Genomic DNA, 13,923 nt, shown 5'->3' with positions numbered 1-13,923 from the left:
AAATGAAAGTCCAGTTTGGAAGAGTCCTCAGTGTGGTCCTGTCCTGGTGGAAACGGGCTGGTTTGTAAGCAGGTTTGTAGCAGAAGTGCAGTTTGGCTAGCTCTTAAAATGTTCCTAAGAAGCTGCTTCTCCAGATACAGTGCTTAGTTCTTAAAGAGCCCTATCACCTGCCTTGTAACAGTTACTGTTCCACTCATGCCATGTTGATGTTATCTTTGTATTTTGACAGGGCTAACATATCTACTGTAGTTAAGAATTTTTGATGTCCTCATTGGAATCCACACCTTCCTTTTCCATAATGTAATATTTTATTTATATACCTATTTTTACCTCACATTTTATCTTATCTTATATTTTTTTTGTTTGAAAGTTTCATATCCTACCTTTCAATCAAATGACCTACAAAACAACTTATAACTCATTCAAATTATACAAAAATTACCTAGCAGCCTTTTTTATCTGTGGCTGCTGATGGAGCCCATAGTGGCTTAGCCTTGTTTCTGGAGTTCCAGGCCAACTTTTCCTACAAATTGGCACAGATTAATCACATGTATGACAGAAGGACAGAAGAGGGAAGACATGGGAGAAGGCTCTCTGGCCTATTCCAACTCATGCAAGTCTTGCTAAACCAGGGGTGGTGAGCTCATGAGCCAGATGTGGCCCATAAAGCTGTTTTTAGTGACCTGCTGGCCCTCTGCCAAAACCATTGTGGGGGAAGTCCTCTTCTCCCTCTGGTGTAGTGCCATTACAACAGGAAAAAGCAAGGAGATCTAAGATTGGAGCTTTCCTCTGCTTGTTTTTCTACCTCATGTTGCTTGTCATCCGCACAGCAGTGATGGGGTAGGAGGAGAAGTGGAAAATCAAGGTGAAGGAGAACCCTTTTTCCTTGGATTCACACAGGCAACACAGCAGCGAGGAAAAACTGGCCCCACCTGTTGTGTCTGCCCCCCATCACCTTGGCATGCAGCCTGGGGGGGGGGGGGCAATCTTCAGCCCTTGGGCTGAAAAGGGTTAGTTGCCCCTAACTAGCCCATTCCAGTGCTAACTAGCCCATTCTGAATAAGTTGGAGTTTGTACAGTAAGTTGTTAATGTTTCTGAAAACAATATAAATAAATTACAGCTCCCCAAAAGGTAACAGTGGCTGCTGCCAAGGCAAAAAGTGTAGGGACAACAGCAAACCAAAATAAAGTCCCTAAACCAGTTGTGGGAATACTGTTGGATATTTCTATGCTACAAGAAATGGGATGTGAGCACTTTAAAAAAAATACATTTGTATTAATTACATAAAAAGGACATATGATATATTTATATCTAGAATAATCAATTTTTCAGTATTTTGCCATATATCTAAAATATATTTAGTATTTGAAATATTAAACTTGTTGCTGGACATTTTCTTCAGGTTTAGCTCTATTCTGTCCAATAAAACAAGTCTAAGGTTACAGTTCTGCACACATGTACCTAAGAATAAATACCACTGAATTCATCAGGACTTATGTCTGAGTAAACATGCATAAGACTGCATTGTAAGTTTTATTTTTAAAAAATTGGTAGTGTGTGCTTAGCTCAGGACACTTGAAGGACCTGCCTCATGACCTGTCAGATTGTCATCAGGGCCTCTGAGGGGAGAGGACCTTTTCATGGCTGCCACCAGGCTTAGATTCTCTTGCCTGAGAGATCCATCTGCATTCCTCCCTCTTGACCTTGCAGATGGTAAGGACTCTTGTATTTCAGAAGCCCTTTAATAATATGGCAGGTTAAACTGCCTGTTGTCTGTTGCCACTGGTAGTTGTTATGTGCTCGCTGCTTCTGTTTTAGGTGGTTACACTGCTCTCTTGTGTTTTAGTATTGTAGAGAACTTTTTAAAAAAATCTAGGTGTTTTGATTTCATTAGGTGCCTTGGTATTTTGCAGAGAAGGGTGAGAGAAAAATGCTTTTAAATTATTGGTTTTCAGCCAGTGAGCCATGGCACCCTGGGGTGACTTGAGGAACATTCAGGGGATCTCCAGGAGGGCATCCTTTCATTAACTTGCAACCCATACCTTCTTCCTGCATTGTCTCCCTCTCTTTCTTTCTGAGGAACATTCAGGGGAGCTGGCAGCTTTAACTTCCAGCCCATTATCTTCCCAAAATAAAACAGTAGCAAAAAAGTGGGGAAACACTTTTGCATGACTGTCTATCTTCTTAGTATCAAAGTATCAAACTTTATTTTGGTCACAAACCAGCATAAAATAAAGCATACAGATTTTTTATCTTTTTAAAATCTCTTCCCCCATCCAAAACCAAAAACCAAAAGTCCTTCCAGCTTCAGTAACCAACAGTTCCTTAGCTTTACAGGGAAGGCTTGAGAAATGCAAGAAAATAGCTAAGTAGCTTGATGGTGTGTGTGCTCTATAAGGAGGGTTTTAAAAATAACCCTGAAAGTGCAGAGTGTTTTCTGTGTTCCTCTCTCCTTCTACCCCCAACATCCCTCCCCCCTTCTTCTCTACTTCTCCCTTCAGGCAACCCCCCTCCGCCTTAACAGTCACCCAGCTTTATGGGGACAGGGAGAATTTTTATTTTTATGACTTCAAAAACGGGACAAATTGGGGGCCAAAGAGGACAGGGGACTCTGTGTCCCCAAAATGGGACTCTCCTGTAATTATAAGGGACAGGTGGCAATCCTACTTTAATGTGACCTCTGTGTTCCCCTTTATTTAATAGAATTATTTTTTTAAAGAGAAAGGGTTCTCTCATTATCAAGATCACTATTTTTAATAGGTTTAATCATTTTTATTAAATACAGAAGGCACATACCTGTATGAACACACCCACCCCTGAAACATAAATGAAGAAGAGCACAGGGATACTCAAAACAATAACTGACAGCAGGGGTGGATAACCCCAGTATGGGGGCCTGATGAGCCACTCAGAGGGACATGTCTTGTCCCCAAGATTCTGCCATTTTTGGTAGTGGTGGCAAAAAGAAATAAATCACAGCATTGGGAAGGCCCAGGATTATTAAACTGATGGGAATACAAATTGTCTTCTCTTGAGTAATCAGATCAGTGCTTTGAGCAGAGAGGGGCCTCTGTATATTGCCTGATATGCCTGGGGTGTGGGGTGGCCACACCCATGACTGGCATGCAGTCCATGAGGAGGAGGAGAAAAGGTTAGCCACCCCTGATTTAAAGTTTGACAGCTACAGCATATCCATCCCATAAACTGTCTTTTCTTAACTGCAGTATACTTAATAACTAGACTCCTTTGTTTGGTTCACAATGATTAGATGCAGTAGGAAACTGATTTAAAGAAGCCATGGTGTCATCACCAAAGCTGTGCATGGACACACACAGGCCGCCTGTGGGCAACATGCTAAGCCATGGTTTAACATTCTGGGAATAAACCTTGGTGCACCTTGCGCTCCCACATGCCTTCCTCCCTCTCTTCCACCATTGCAGCCACAAGGGGGTGTTGGGAAGCTTTTGCTTAAATTTCATAGCCATTGTCTCTCTTTTTCAAAATTTTATTTATGCATTTTCAAAATTTCAATACATACAACTTACAGTTATTTTTAATTATCCCATATCCCCTGATTTCCCCACCCTTCCCTCCATAGCTTCCTATTTGTTTCTTGTTGAGCTGCATATTCTTTAATACCACCCTATTTAATTCTATACAATATTCTAATTGTTTTTAACTGCTGCTTATAGGTCTAGCCCTACATGGAAGTTTATTTGACTATTATATTTCTTTAAATATTCTCCAAAGTGTTTCCACTCCTCACTTATATGTGACTCATCTTGATTTCTTATCTTCCCTGTCATAATTGCTCACTCCACACATTCGATTAACTTATTTTGCCAGTCCTCTTTTGTAGGGATTCCTTTGTCCTTCCACTTTTGTGCATAGATTATTCTAGCTGCTGTAGCTGCGTAGAGAAAAAAACAAAGTTCCCTCTTAGGAATTTCACCATCTGTTATTCCCAGTAGGAAAATCTCTATTCTGGGGGGAAATGTCAGCCTTAACATCTTTTTAAATTCTACATAAATCATTTCCCAATATTCTTTAGCTTGATTACATGACCACCACATATAAGGTCCCCTGTATCTTTTGGCATTTCCAACATAGTTTCGATTATTTTTTATACATTATCACAAGTTTGCTCAGAAACCCGTTCATAGCCATTTTCTCAACATGGTTGGTTCAGTTTTCTTTCCAGCAGCTTGCAAATGTTGTTCTTGTAGCGACCAGAAGATTTTCTTACATCTGTTTTACAGAGATTTATAACTGTCCAGTATGCTAAATAGCTCTGAATATCTATTTTTGTAGCACTCTCTTAATTCAAACCATCCACCAATTGGGATCCCTGTATTAATAAAAAATTCCAAACATCCTCTTTCAATTTTACATTGCATATGTTTCTCATTTCTATACATTAACTCTTTCTCCCATCACCCTCTCAATGCCATGCAAAATGATTTTTGAACACATTTTTGCCTCAGCCTTGAAATTTTTTCAGGGAATGAAGTTTCTATAAATGTTGTATCTTCTTTTTTGAGGATTCAATAAATGCTGCATTTGGAGATATTGATAAAAGGAGATAAACTTAAATGTCATATTTATTATTAAAGTACTATGGTTTTAAACATACCACCATGTACAATTCATTCAAACAATTTATACCTCACTCTTTAGAACTTTTTCTGACAATTTTAGAACCAAAATCCCTCAAAAAGAAAAATAATATTCTTCCTAAATTTTAGAAATAGTGATTTGGTAAATCAAATACAATGGACTAGGGCAGCCTTTCTCAACCTGTGGGTTCCCAGATGTTGTTGAACTACAACTCCCATCACCCCTAGCTAGCAAGGCCAGAGCTCAGGGATGATGGGAGTTGTAGTCCAACAACATCTGGGGATCCACAGGTTGAGAACCGCTGGACTAGGGGAAGCAAGGGACGTAACTGCAGCAAATCACAAATCTGCTCTGCAAGGCAACACTCTTCCTGCTTTGAATGGGAAACCCAGCCTGTCCCACACTTTCTCTGGAACAGTCCGGTTGGTGGGGCCAATGACTTCTCATCCTCCTAGGATTTCTGCTCTTGCCTTCCCCACATTCTCCTCCACTTTTCTTTTTTGTGTGGCAAATATTGTTTAATAACACTTGTACCAGCACTCAAAGTGCTGAGGGTGGTATGCACCTGGACTTGTCTCACTCTACGCCTCCAAACAGTCCTTCACTTGAGTGGCTGGCTCCACGTGTGGGAAACCATCCCTGGCCCATGCTGGCTGGGGATCATTGGAGTTCTAGTTCAGCAACATCTGGAGGCCCACAACTTGTCTAGTTCAATGGATATGCTCCATCCACTACACACTTCAAGTATATTTAACTGAGAGCCAATAAATTGAAACTCAATCCAGATAAGACAAAGGCACTGTGAGTAAGAGGTTCTCTAGGCTGGATGGATGGGAGATCCCCTGCTCTGGACGGGGTTCTACTCCCTCTGAAAGAGCAGGTACATAGCTTGGGGGTTCTGCTGGATCCTTGGCTGTCACTTGAGGCTCAGGTAGTCTCAGTGGTGCAGAGTGCCTTCCATCAGCTACGCCCCTATCTGGACAGGGATGACTTAAACTCTGTTGCCTGCTTTGTTAACCTCTAGGTTAGATTACTGCAATGCATTATATGTAGGGCTGCCTCTGAAGATTGTAGATCTTTAGGTACCAGGCGAAAATGTTCCTCTTCAACCAAGCCTTTGACTGATTAATATTCTGCAGCCTTTTAAATGTGTCGGTGTTTTTTTTGAGGGGGGGGTAGAGCTATTGGTTTGTTGTTTTCGTTTTAACTGTTTATTTGTGTTTTTAACTTGTATTTTTATCTTGTGAACTGCCCTGAGATCGTTTTCTGAAGGGCTGTATATTAATCAAATAAATAAATAAAATACTTCTGGATCCATTGCTGTTGCTTGAGGCCCAGGTGGCCTCAGTGGAACAGAGTGCTTTCCATCCGCTTCAAATGGTGGCCCTGCTGTGCCCCTTTCTGGACAGGGACAGCCTAACTACTGTAGATTCCTACAACATGTTATAGTTTCTGGGCCCAATTCAAAGTGCTGGTTTTCCAGCAGCTCTGGATCACAGTACAGTGGTACCTCGGGTTAAGAACTTAATTCGTTCTGGAGGTCCGTTCTTAACCTGAAACTGTACTTAACCTGAAGCACCACTTTAGCTAATGGGGCCTCCTGCTGCTGCCGCGCCACCGCTGCCCAATTTCTGTTCTCATCCTGAAGCAAAGTTCTTAACCCAAGGTACTATTTCTGGGCTAGTGGAGTCTGTAACCTGAAGCGTCTGTAACCTGAAGCGTATGTAACCCGAGGTACCACTGTACCTCAAGGACTGTCTCTCCCCATCAACAGAGGCCCTTTTTTGTGTGCCCCCTCCATGTGAGGTCTGGAGGGTGGCAACACAAGAATGGGCCTTTTCTGTGGTGGCTTCTTGTTTGCAGAATGCTTTCTCCAGGAAGGCTCATCTAGTGCTTTCACTACATGTCTTTAGGGGCCAGGCAAAAACATTTTTCTATAACCAGGCTTTTGGCTGATTAAACATTCTATGGTCTTTTAAATTTGATTGTGAGAGAGGGTTTATTGGTTTGTTTATGCTTTTGTTGAATTTTGCTTTCCAATTTTGTATTTTTATGTTGTGAACCACACTGTGATCTTTGGATGAATGGCAGTATACAGATTTTAAAAACAACAACAGCTACAGCAACAACATAATTACTGCCACTCTAGGTTCCTTCTGGAAGAAGGTTAGGATGTAAATTTAATTAATAAATAAATGCAATAATAACTCAAAGGGGGCTTTTTTACAATCAAGCAGTGTATAAATTTTATGAAATTGATAATACATACCGTAAATGATAATTTAGTAACAAATTAATTAATTAGAAAAATAGCCTCCTTAAAAAACAACTTGCCCATTTGCATTAGATACAAACTGGAAGGAAAATGTGGCCAAGTCCCAAGTGCTGGCAAAGTCCAGGCTCCCCAGTTGGAGAAGCAGCAGGAGCCCAGAACAGAGGGAGCAGCAAGTAGGCTGCGGAAGGTGTAAGGGGGTGGCCTGGTAGCTTGCCTCAGTGATGAGCTGTGCATGTGAGAGAATGTGGGGAGTGACATGAGGTGACTCTGCAACTCACCTGAGCCCAGGACCAGGAGGATTCTGGTCTGGTGCAAGTGTCCCTCTGAGTGAGCAGCTGTGGTGGCAGAAGTAGCGCCTGACCCACAGGGCTCCTGGCAGACATTTTGCCCTTACTTTCTTTTAGGTGTAAACTGTATCATTAGACTAAAATGCCATGAAGATTTTTCCCAATCTTATGCCTATGTTCATGAAACATTTTGCCAAGCAAAGGTACTCGTGGAGTCCCTAGCCCTAGAACTGTTTGAGATTTGATTAATACAGTATCTGTTGGAACAATTGGTCTGGAGTTGAAAATGGAGGGTAGACAAGGTGGCTATTTTTCATTTTCTGGTCTGCAACTGCTTGCATAAAGTGTTCTACGCTGCAAAGTGTAATACACTGGTGACATTTCTTAACATTTAGTATGAGCAAAAAAGAGACGTCCCTTGCAATCATAATGATGACCCTTGATGTTAGCAAGGTTTCCCAATAGCTCCACAAATGGTTGTGTTTATTGCTTTGAATATAAAATCACATTCTGCCATTTTCTCTATGTATCTTTTCTTCTTCCTCACTTTGCCTAGATTCCAGAACTCACAATCACCACCAACTCCCCAGAAAAGAAGGAGCCTTCTAAAGACAGTCTTGTGGATTTCACCGATTCCCCACAGGCACTTGCTTTCAGGGTCCATCCCTCATCTCATGAGGAGCTGAAAGTGCCCTGGGGCTTGGTACTGGGAACCGAAACCCTTCCCTTAGGACAGTGGGATGTGCCTGAGTTCAGCAAGTGTGACCTCACTACAGAGGGCTCTTTCATGGAGGAATGCATGGAGGAGCAATTGAGAAGGTACCAAGAGTTGCCCTACCGCTTGGAGGAAGATGCCATAGACCGGGAGCTGGAGCAGCTTTATCTGTCCCACTTGAGCCGGCTCCGAGCAGAGGAGCTTGGAGGAAGAGAGGAGTGGGCTGAGGAAGGTTCAGGCAATCCTAGCAGCCCTGCACCATCTCTTATTGCCTTGCGGCAGAGTGTCTTGACTGACCGTGACCTGATAGTCAACTGGACAGGCCCCGAGAGAGCACTGAACAGCTCCCTGGCAGAGGAGATCATGCTGCACTATGCCAAGCAGCGTGGTGATGACTCCAGGGACAGTGAGGAGGAAGGATGCACACCAGGGTATGCAACAATGGCACCATCTGAGTTGGTAGGACCTGGTCGTGATAGTCCACCTGTCCTACTAGAAGGCTGCTTTCTAAACCACCTGGAAGAGGGAAATGTCCAACGTGGCTTATCTAAGGACTCTGACTCTCCTGTCAGCTTGAGAGTGGTGTCACCCAACACCTCACGACCTGCCACTCAGGAGGCCATGGTGATGCCTCTGGTAGTCCCAGCCCGAACACTAGTGCCCCTTCCACAGCGGCCCACAGATCTGCTGTCCAGCCCTCTTGGTGCCCATGGACAGAAAAAGAGCCAGGGCTTCTTGATAGGGCAAGGCAGCCTTTGGTTGGGTGAAGGGCTTAATGTCCACAAGCCTCCTGAAGCCAATCCTGGCTCTCATAGTGAACTTGAAAAGATCTTGACACGGTCCCTGCGGTTTCTCAGCCTCTTTGTCTTCCTGCCTGTGGTCTTCAGCAGCTGCATGCCCCTCGTAGCCATTATGCTTTACCTCCTCCTGGACTGGTTCTCATAGTTTGGCATCTCTCTCTATGAGGTGTTGGAAGGCCCATCAGAGGACTGTCTGCAGCTTGCCTCCATTCCTGTTTTCTTCTGAACAACAATGGTTTGACTGAGAGAAAGAGAGGGCAAGTCAAGTCCTCCTGAGAAATCATGGCATGTCTTAGTTGTGGCTGCTTATAATTTTCCAAAGTTTAGTGCACCTTTCTTTCTTTTTGTTTTGTGAAATCATTTGAGGATGATTTTTAAATGTGTTATTTACAACCACCCATGAGAAAATTCCGAGGGCTAGCTCTAAAAGATGGCATGGTTGGACACCCCATGAGTAGCAAAGAGCCTCCCATCTCCACAACATATTGTTTTCCCTTGGCATGAAACTCCCAAGAAGGGCAAAAGTAATGTGAGAAAATTATTGGGTTGCCCACCCCTGCCACTTGAAAGATAAAGGGACCAACTAAGGCTACCTTGCCCAAAGGCCTGTCAAATGCTAGATCCATTACTGTGTGGTAATGTTTCTAATTTTTGTCAGATATGAATTTGCAGGAGGCATCTATTTGCAGGAGGAAAGCATTGCATTTTTCTTCCCTGGAAATAAATTTCCTTGTTGGGGTTGGCAGACTTTAATCTGAATTTTTAAGCCTTCTTCTTTATGGTGTTTGGCTTTCAAAGACTGAAATACTAAGCAGGAGTAAGTCCCGTTATTTAACAGGAGAAAGTATACAATTGCACTTTTATACTTAAGAGATGCACTATGAACAGGTTTCAACTTGTTCCTTGTTTTGTTGGGGGGGGGGCTTATTGAAAAGAGATAAAACTAGACTCTTTGGAAAAAGGAACAAGCATTCACATTTTTAAAGTCTAATTTAAATTTAGCCATGTCAGATTTTTTTAAAGGGCCTTTTCTTATTTAAATCATTTTTAAATTGAATTCAGTGTATGCTTCCTCTGAGCGTAATACTGCAGAGTATGGCAACTAGATTTCTGGGCAGGCTAAATCTTGGAGGAATAATTGGTTAAGTACCATTCAGAGTCCTTTTAGTAGAAAAGATTAATAATAATAATAATAATAATAATAATAATAAAATTGTCCCTTTAAGCCTTGCCCTTGGCCACCCATATGTGAGAAAAGAAAATGGTGAATGGAGCAGAAATAAGCTAGCTGCCTCAGTTTCTAGAATGCTTTTTTCAAGGGCTAAAAATAAAACAAACATACAATATATGAAGAAAATATTTGAGTTGAAGTTACTCCACTCCTTCTTAATCCTGAACCATAGAGGAAGTTTTTATGGCTCTTCCAGAAAGTATATATGCTTGGACTTTTGACAGATTATGGCACCCAGTATAGCAATTTTATTACTTCAGTTTAAAAATAACAAGAAAATGTCCAAACTTGCCCTCAAAAAAATCCTAGAATATTTGTATTCTTGGGAGGGAGGAAAATTGTAAATATTATTTTCCAAAATACCTTAGCATAGTCCAGCAGGACATTCTCCTGTGCAAATGCCAGTGAAATTTTAAAAAGCTTTTGTATTCTTCTTTTTCATTTCACTGAAGTTTCTGCAGGTGAACCTGGATTGAGCCCTTAGTTCCCATAAACTGGCATTCCTTTTTTCAAAAAGGCAAACATCAAGATGCTTTCCATTCCAAACAAGATGGTAACCTTTTCGGTGTTCTGTCCACCAAACCCCGGCAGAATTCAGCCGCTGCCATTCCAGATGGCTAGTCTAAAAGGTGGTGCAGACACATTTCCTTCATGCCACAAGCCCCAGCCACACCCGTTTCTTAATGAGATCCTCCAGACTGCTGATTTAATCTCTGCTTTAAGGACTCCTTTCTGCTCATGGATCTACCCGTGCTTCTCTGCCACCAGCAGGGTCCAGTATAGAGGACTACAGGAAAGCTGCCCTAACCAAATGGCCCCCTATTTATTTTTGTACCTGGTGGGAAATCCTGACCTTTTCTACCATAGAACTAACCCTAAGATAGAGAGTTTATTTATTAACCACTAGCAGTGCAAGTCCAGAGTGCTGGGGGTTGAAGATGAAAATAATTTATTATTCTATATCAGTGTATGTGTCTGCAGCAAAACAGTAGATTGAGAACACTGTCTTCATGTGCAATAGGCTAAACTGGCATTGAACTTGCCATGAAAAGACAAGCCACTTTCATGCTGCTAAACATGCTTCATTACTTCCTCTTGAATGTTGTACTCTCAACAGCTGCTGTGATATAGTTTGTGAGGCCTTGTGGAGGAAGAGGGAGGTCTTTGTGTGGGTTCTGAGGCCACTTCCCTCTGCTGATCCAAACTTGGCCATGCTTTCTCATCCAATGGCAAATATTCTCATGTAGGGAATGTAGGTATTTTTGGAAGGTGGAAGGTGGAATGTTGCTTGTGCTTCGTGAATGGAGATTGGAGTCCACTCTTGATTTTACAGTCATCAGTGGAAAAATCTGTATTCACCAAACAGAAGCTAAGTTCAGAATGTAACTAACAGCTACAGCGCTGTGTGTGTGTGTGTGTGTGTGTGTGCGCGCATATATATCTTTGTTGAATTGTCCCATGGTTATGGTCTTTGTCCTTCCCAGGGGCGTAGGAAGGGGAGGCGGTGGGGGATGGTCCGCCCCAGGTGCCCTCACTGAGGGGGGTGACACTTGGCACGCCACCCGCCTGCCCACAAGTCCCAAGCCTACCCCAAGCTGTTGGGGTGAGGCGGGGAGCTGTGCTGCTTTGCCAGCAGCATTCCCCCCTTCCCCCTTCATTTTGACAGCTTGGGGGAGGCTTGGGAGTTGCGGGCGGACGGCGGGCCAAATGTCCGCCATGGGCAGCTCGCTCTGCCCCCACAAGCGGTTTGCTCCGTCCCCAGCTGCAGGGCACACGCACCGCTCTGGGCACCCAAGCGGCTATCCTGCGCCTGGGAGGCCACCCTCCGCGCCACGCCCCCCTCAGGAGCACACCCGCCCTGGGCAGCGCGGGCATATGCTCCACCGCTAGTCCTTCCAACACTGGTTTCTCTTCTGCCTTAGCCAATCTGTCTGCTTCCCCTAATGGAGACCTACAATATGTCTGAAGACACCAGTTCCACCTCACAACAGTATTTGAAGTCTTTTGAGCCACCCACCTGGCTGTAATGCATGTGTAATGCATGTGTCACTTCCATTCCACACATCTGCAGAAGCATTAGGTAAAGCCAGAGGCATTCTTGCAATGAGGCAAGGTGAGGTGGCTGCTTCAGGTGGCAGATTTTTGGGCTGCGTTGAGGGTTGTACAGTGGGAGGCAGACAGATTTGAGCTTATAGTGTATAATCCAACAGGTAGAACTCCACACAAGGGTATCACTTCAGGAGAACTTCCCTGTGGAATGTGTCCCATGTTAATTTATAGTGAGGGAGGAAGTACCTTTGAATTTTTCTGTATTAGACACCAAAATGTCTTGCAACAGGCTAGTTCTCATGTCACAGTGCAAAGCATGCTAGGCTGCCTCGTTTTTTTAAAACCATTTTTAGGCCAGGTTCTTACTCAGAACTGCATCTGGGTTGTTCCATTTTAGACTTCAGTTACATGTAGGACTTACATGATTGAATGCCCCTCTGTCTAAAACTAGCACATAATAACATTTTCCCTTACATGCCGGTTTCCTTGTGCAGAGATTTTTTAAAATTTTGTTTGAAGAAAAGGTTGGTTATAAATGTTCTCCCTTGCAGCCCAATGTAGGTGCAGCTCAGGTGCTGGTTCACTGCCTCAGTAAGAACCTGGGTCTGAGTGTGTTAACACCAGCCAAAAAGTGTGGAATCAGCATTCATACATGGAACTGCTGCCTCACTTCGCTTCTGCCAGTTCCCATGTGCTGCCTATAACCCCTCACCAACTAAGTAGTCACTTTCCAAGAGTCAGTGGTTTCCGCTCTCTGAACGGCATTAATAATAATCAACCCAGCAGGAACTGTATAAAGTTTCAGATAACCTTTACCATGCATATCAAGAATGTCCTGGAAAGTGTGCATATTTAAACAGGTTAACTTGTTATTAATAGGCACCCTTGTGCCTTGTCTGTAATGTGTGAACTAGCTGTAACTGGCATTGACTTCTTCTGGATCCTGAAATGTACAGGTTAGAAACAACAAGCACAGAAAAGCAAGCCTCAAATTATTGAGGGAGGCAGTTCCTTCTGTGTGTGTGTTCAAAGGTTAGGGTTTCATTTCATTTCATCCTCAGAACAACCCTCTGAAGGTAGAGGCCAGTACTTGCCCAAGGCCATCCAGTGAGTAGGGGTTAATTTGGGCTTCTCAAGTGGAAATCCAACAATCATAGATTCTTAAGATTTGGAAACGACCCCAAGGGTCATCTAGTTCAGCCCCTGCAATGCAGGAATCTCAACAAAAGCATCCATGGCAGATGGCCATCCCACCTCTGCTTACCCTCCAAGGAAGGAGAGTCCACCACCTCTTGTCTTACTGTCAAAGTTTTTTCCAAATGTTAATCACAATTTCCTTTCTTGTAACTTGAAGCCATTGCCTCGAGTCCTACCCACAAAAGCACGAGAAAACAAGCATGCTCTCTCTTCCATGTGACGGCCCTTAAGATACTGGGAAATGGCTATCATATCTCCTCTCAGTTTCCGCTTGCCCAGCCTAAACATACCCAACTCCCTCAACCATTCCTCATAAGGCATTGTTTCAAGACCGCACGTTCCAGTTTGTCAACATCGTTCTTAAATTATGGTGCCCAGAATTGGACACAGTATTCCAGGTGTGGTCTGACCAAGGCAGAATAGAGTGGTACTATTACTTCCCTTTATTTGGACACTATACTGTTGATGCAGCCTAGAATAGCATTAGTTTTTTTTGCTGCTGCATCACACCGTTGACTCATGTTAAGCTTGTGGTGCAGTAAGACCTCTAGATCCTTTTTGCATGCACTGCTAGTAAGTCCATCCTATATTTGTGCATCTGGTTCTTCCTGCCTAAGTGCAGAACCTTACATTTGTCCCTAATGAAATTCATTTTGTTAGCTTGCGCCAAGTTCTCCAGTCTGTTAAGGTCATTTTGAATTCTGATTCTGCCTTCTGCGGCACTAGCTACCCCTCCCAGTTTGGTGTTATC

At 43.2% G+C, this 13,923-nt stretch overlaps 1 protein-coding gene across 1 annotated transcript in view; it reads left to right on the top strand.

The window, feature by feature from the left end:
• The window catches only part of PPP1R3F (protein phosphatase 1 regulatory subunit 3F), a gene marked incomplete at its 5' end in the record, with an annotated part of 39,460 nt that extends 26,603 nt beyond the window's left edge, over window positions 1-12,857 (top strand). Inside the window, one exon of the mRNA XM_082205810.1 lies at window positions 7,737-12,857. Within this exon, the coding sequence (XP_082061936.1) occupies window positions 7,737-8,840 (1,104 nt within the window). The 3' untranslated portion in view covers window positions 8,841-12,857. The remainder of the gene's footprint in view (window positions 1-7,736) is intronic.
• Window positions 12,858-13,923: the final 1,066 nt, after the last annotated feature.

The sequence above is a fragment of the Podarcis vaucheri genome, assembly GCF_965113315.1.
Source record: "Podarcis vaucheri genome assembly, chromosome: 17".
Classification (NCBI taxonomy): Eukaryota; Metazoa; Chordata; class Lepidosauria; order Squamata; family Lacertidae; genus Podarcis; species Podarcis vaucheri.
The sequence above is the reverse complement of the archived record's forward strand: the minus strand, read 5'-3'. Positions and strand labels throughout refer to the sequence as shown.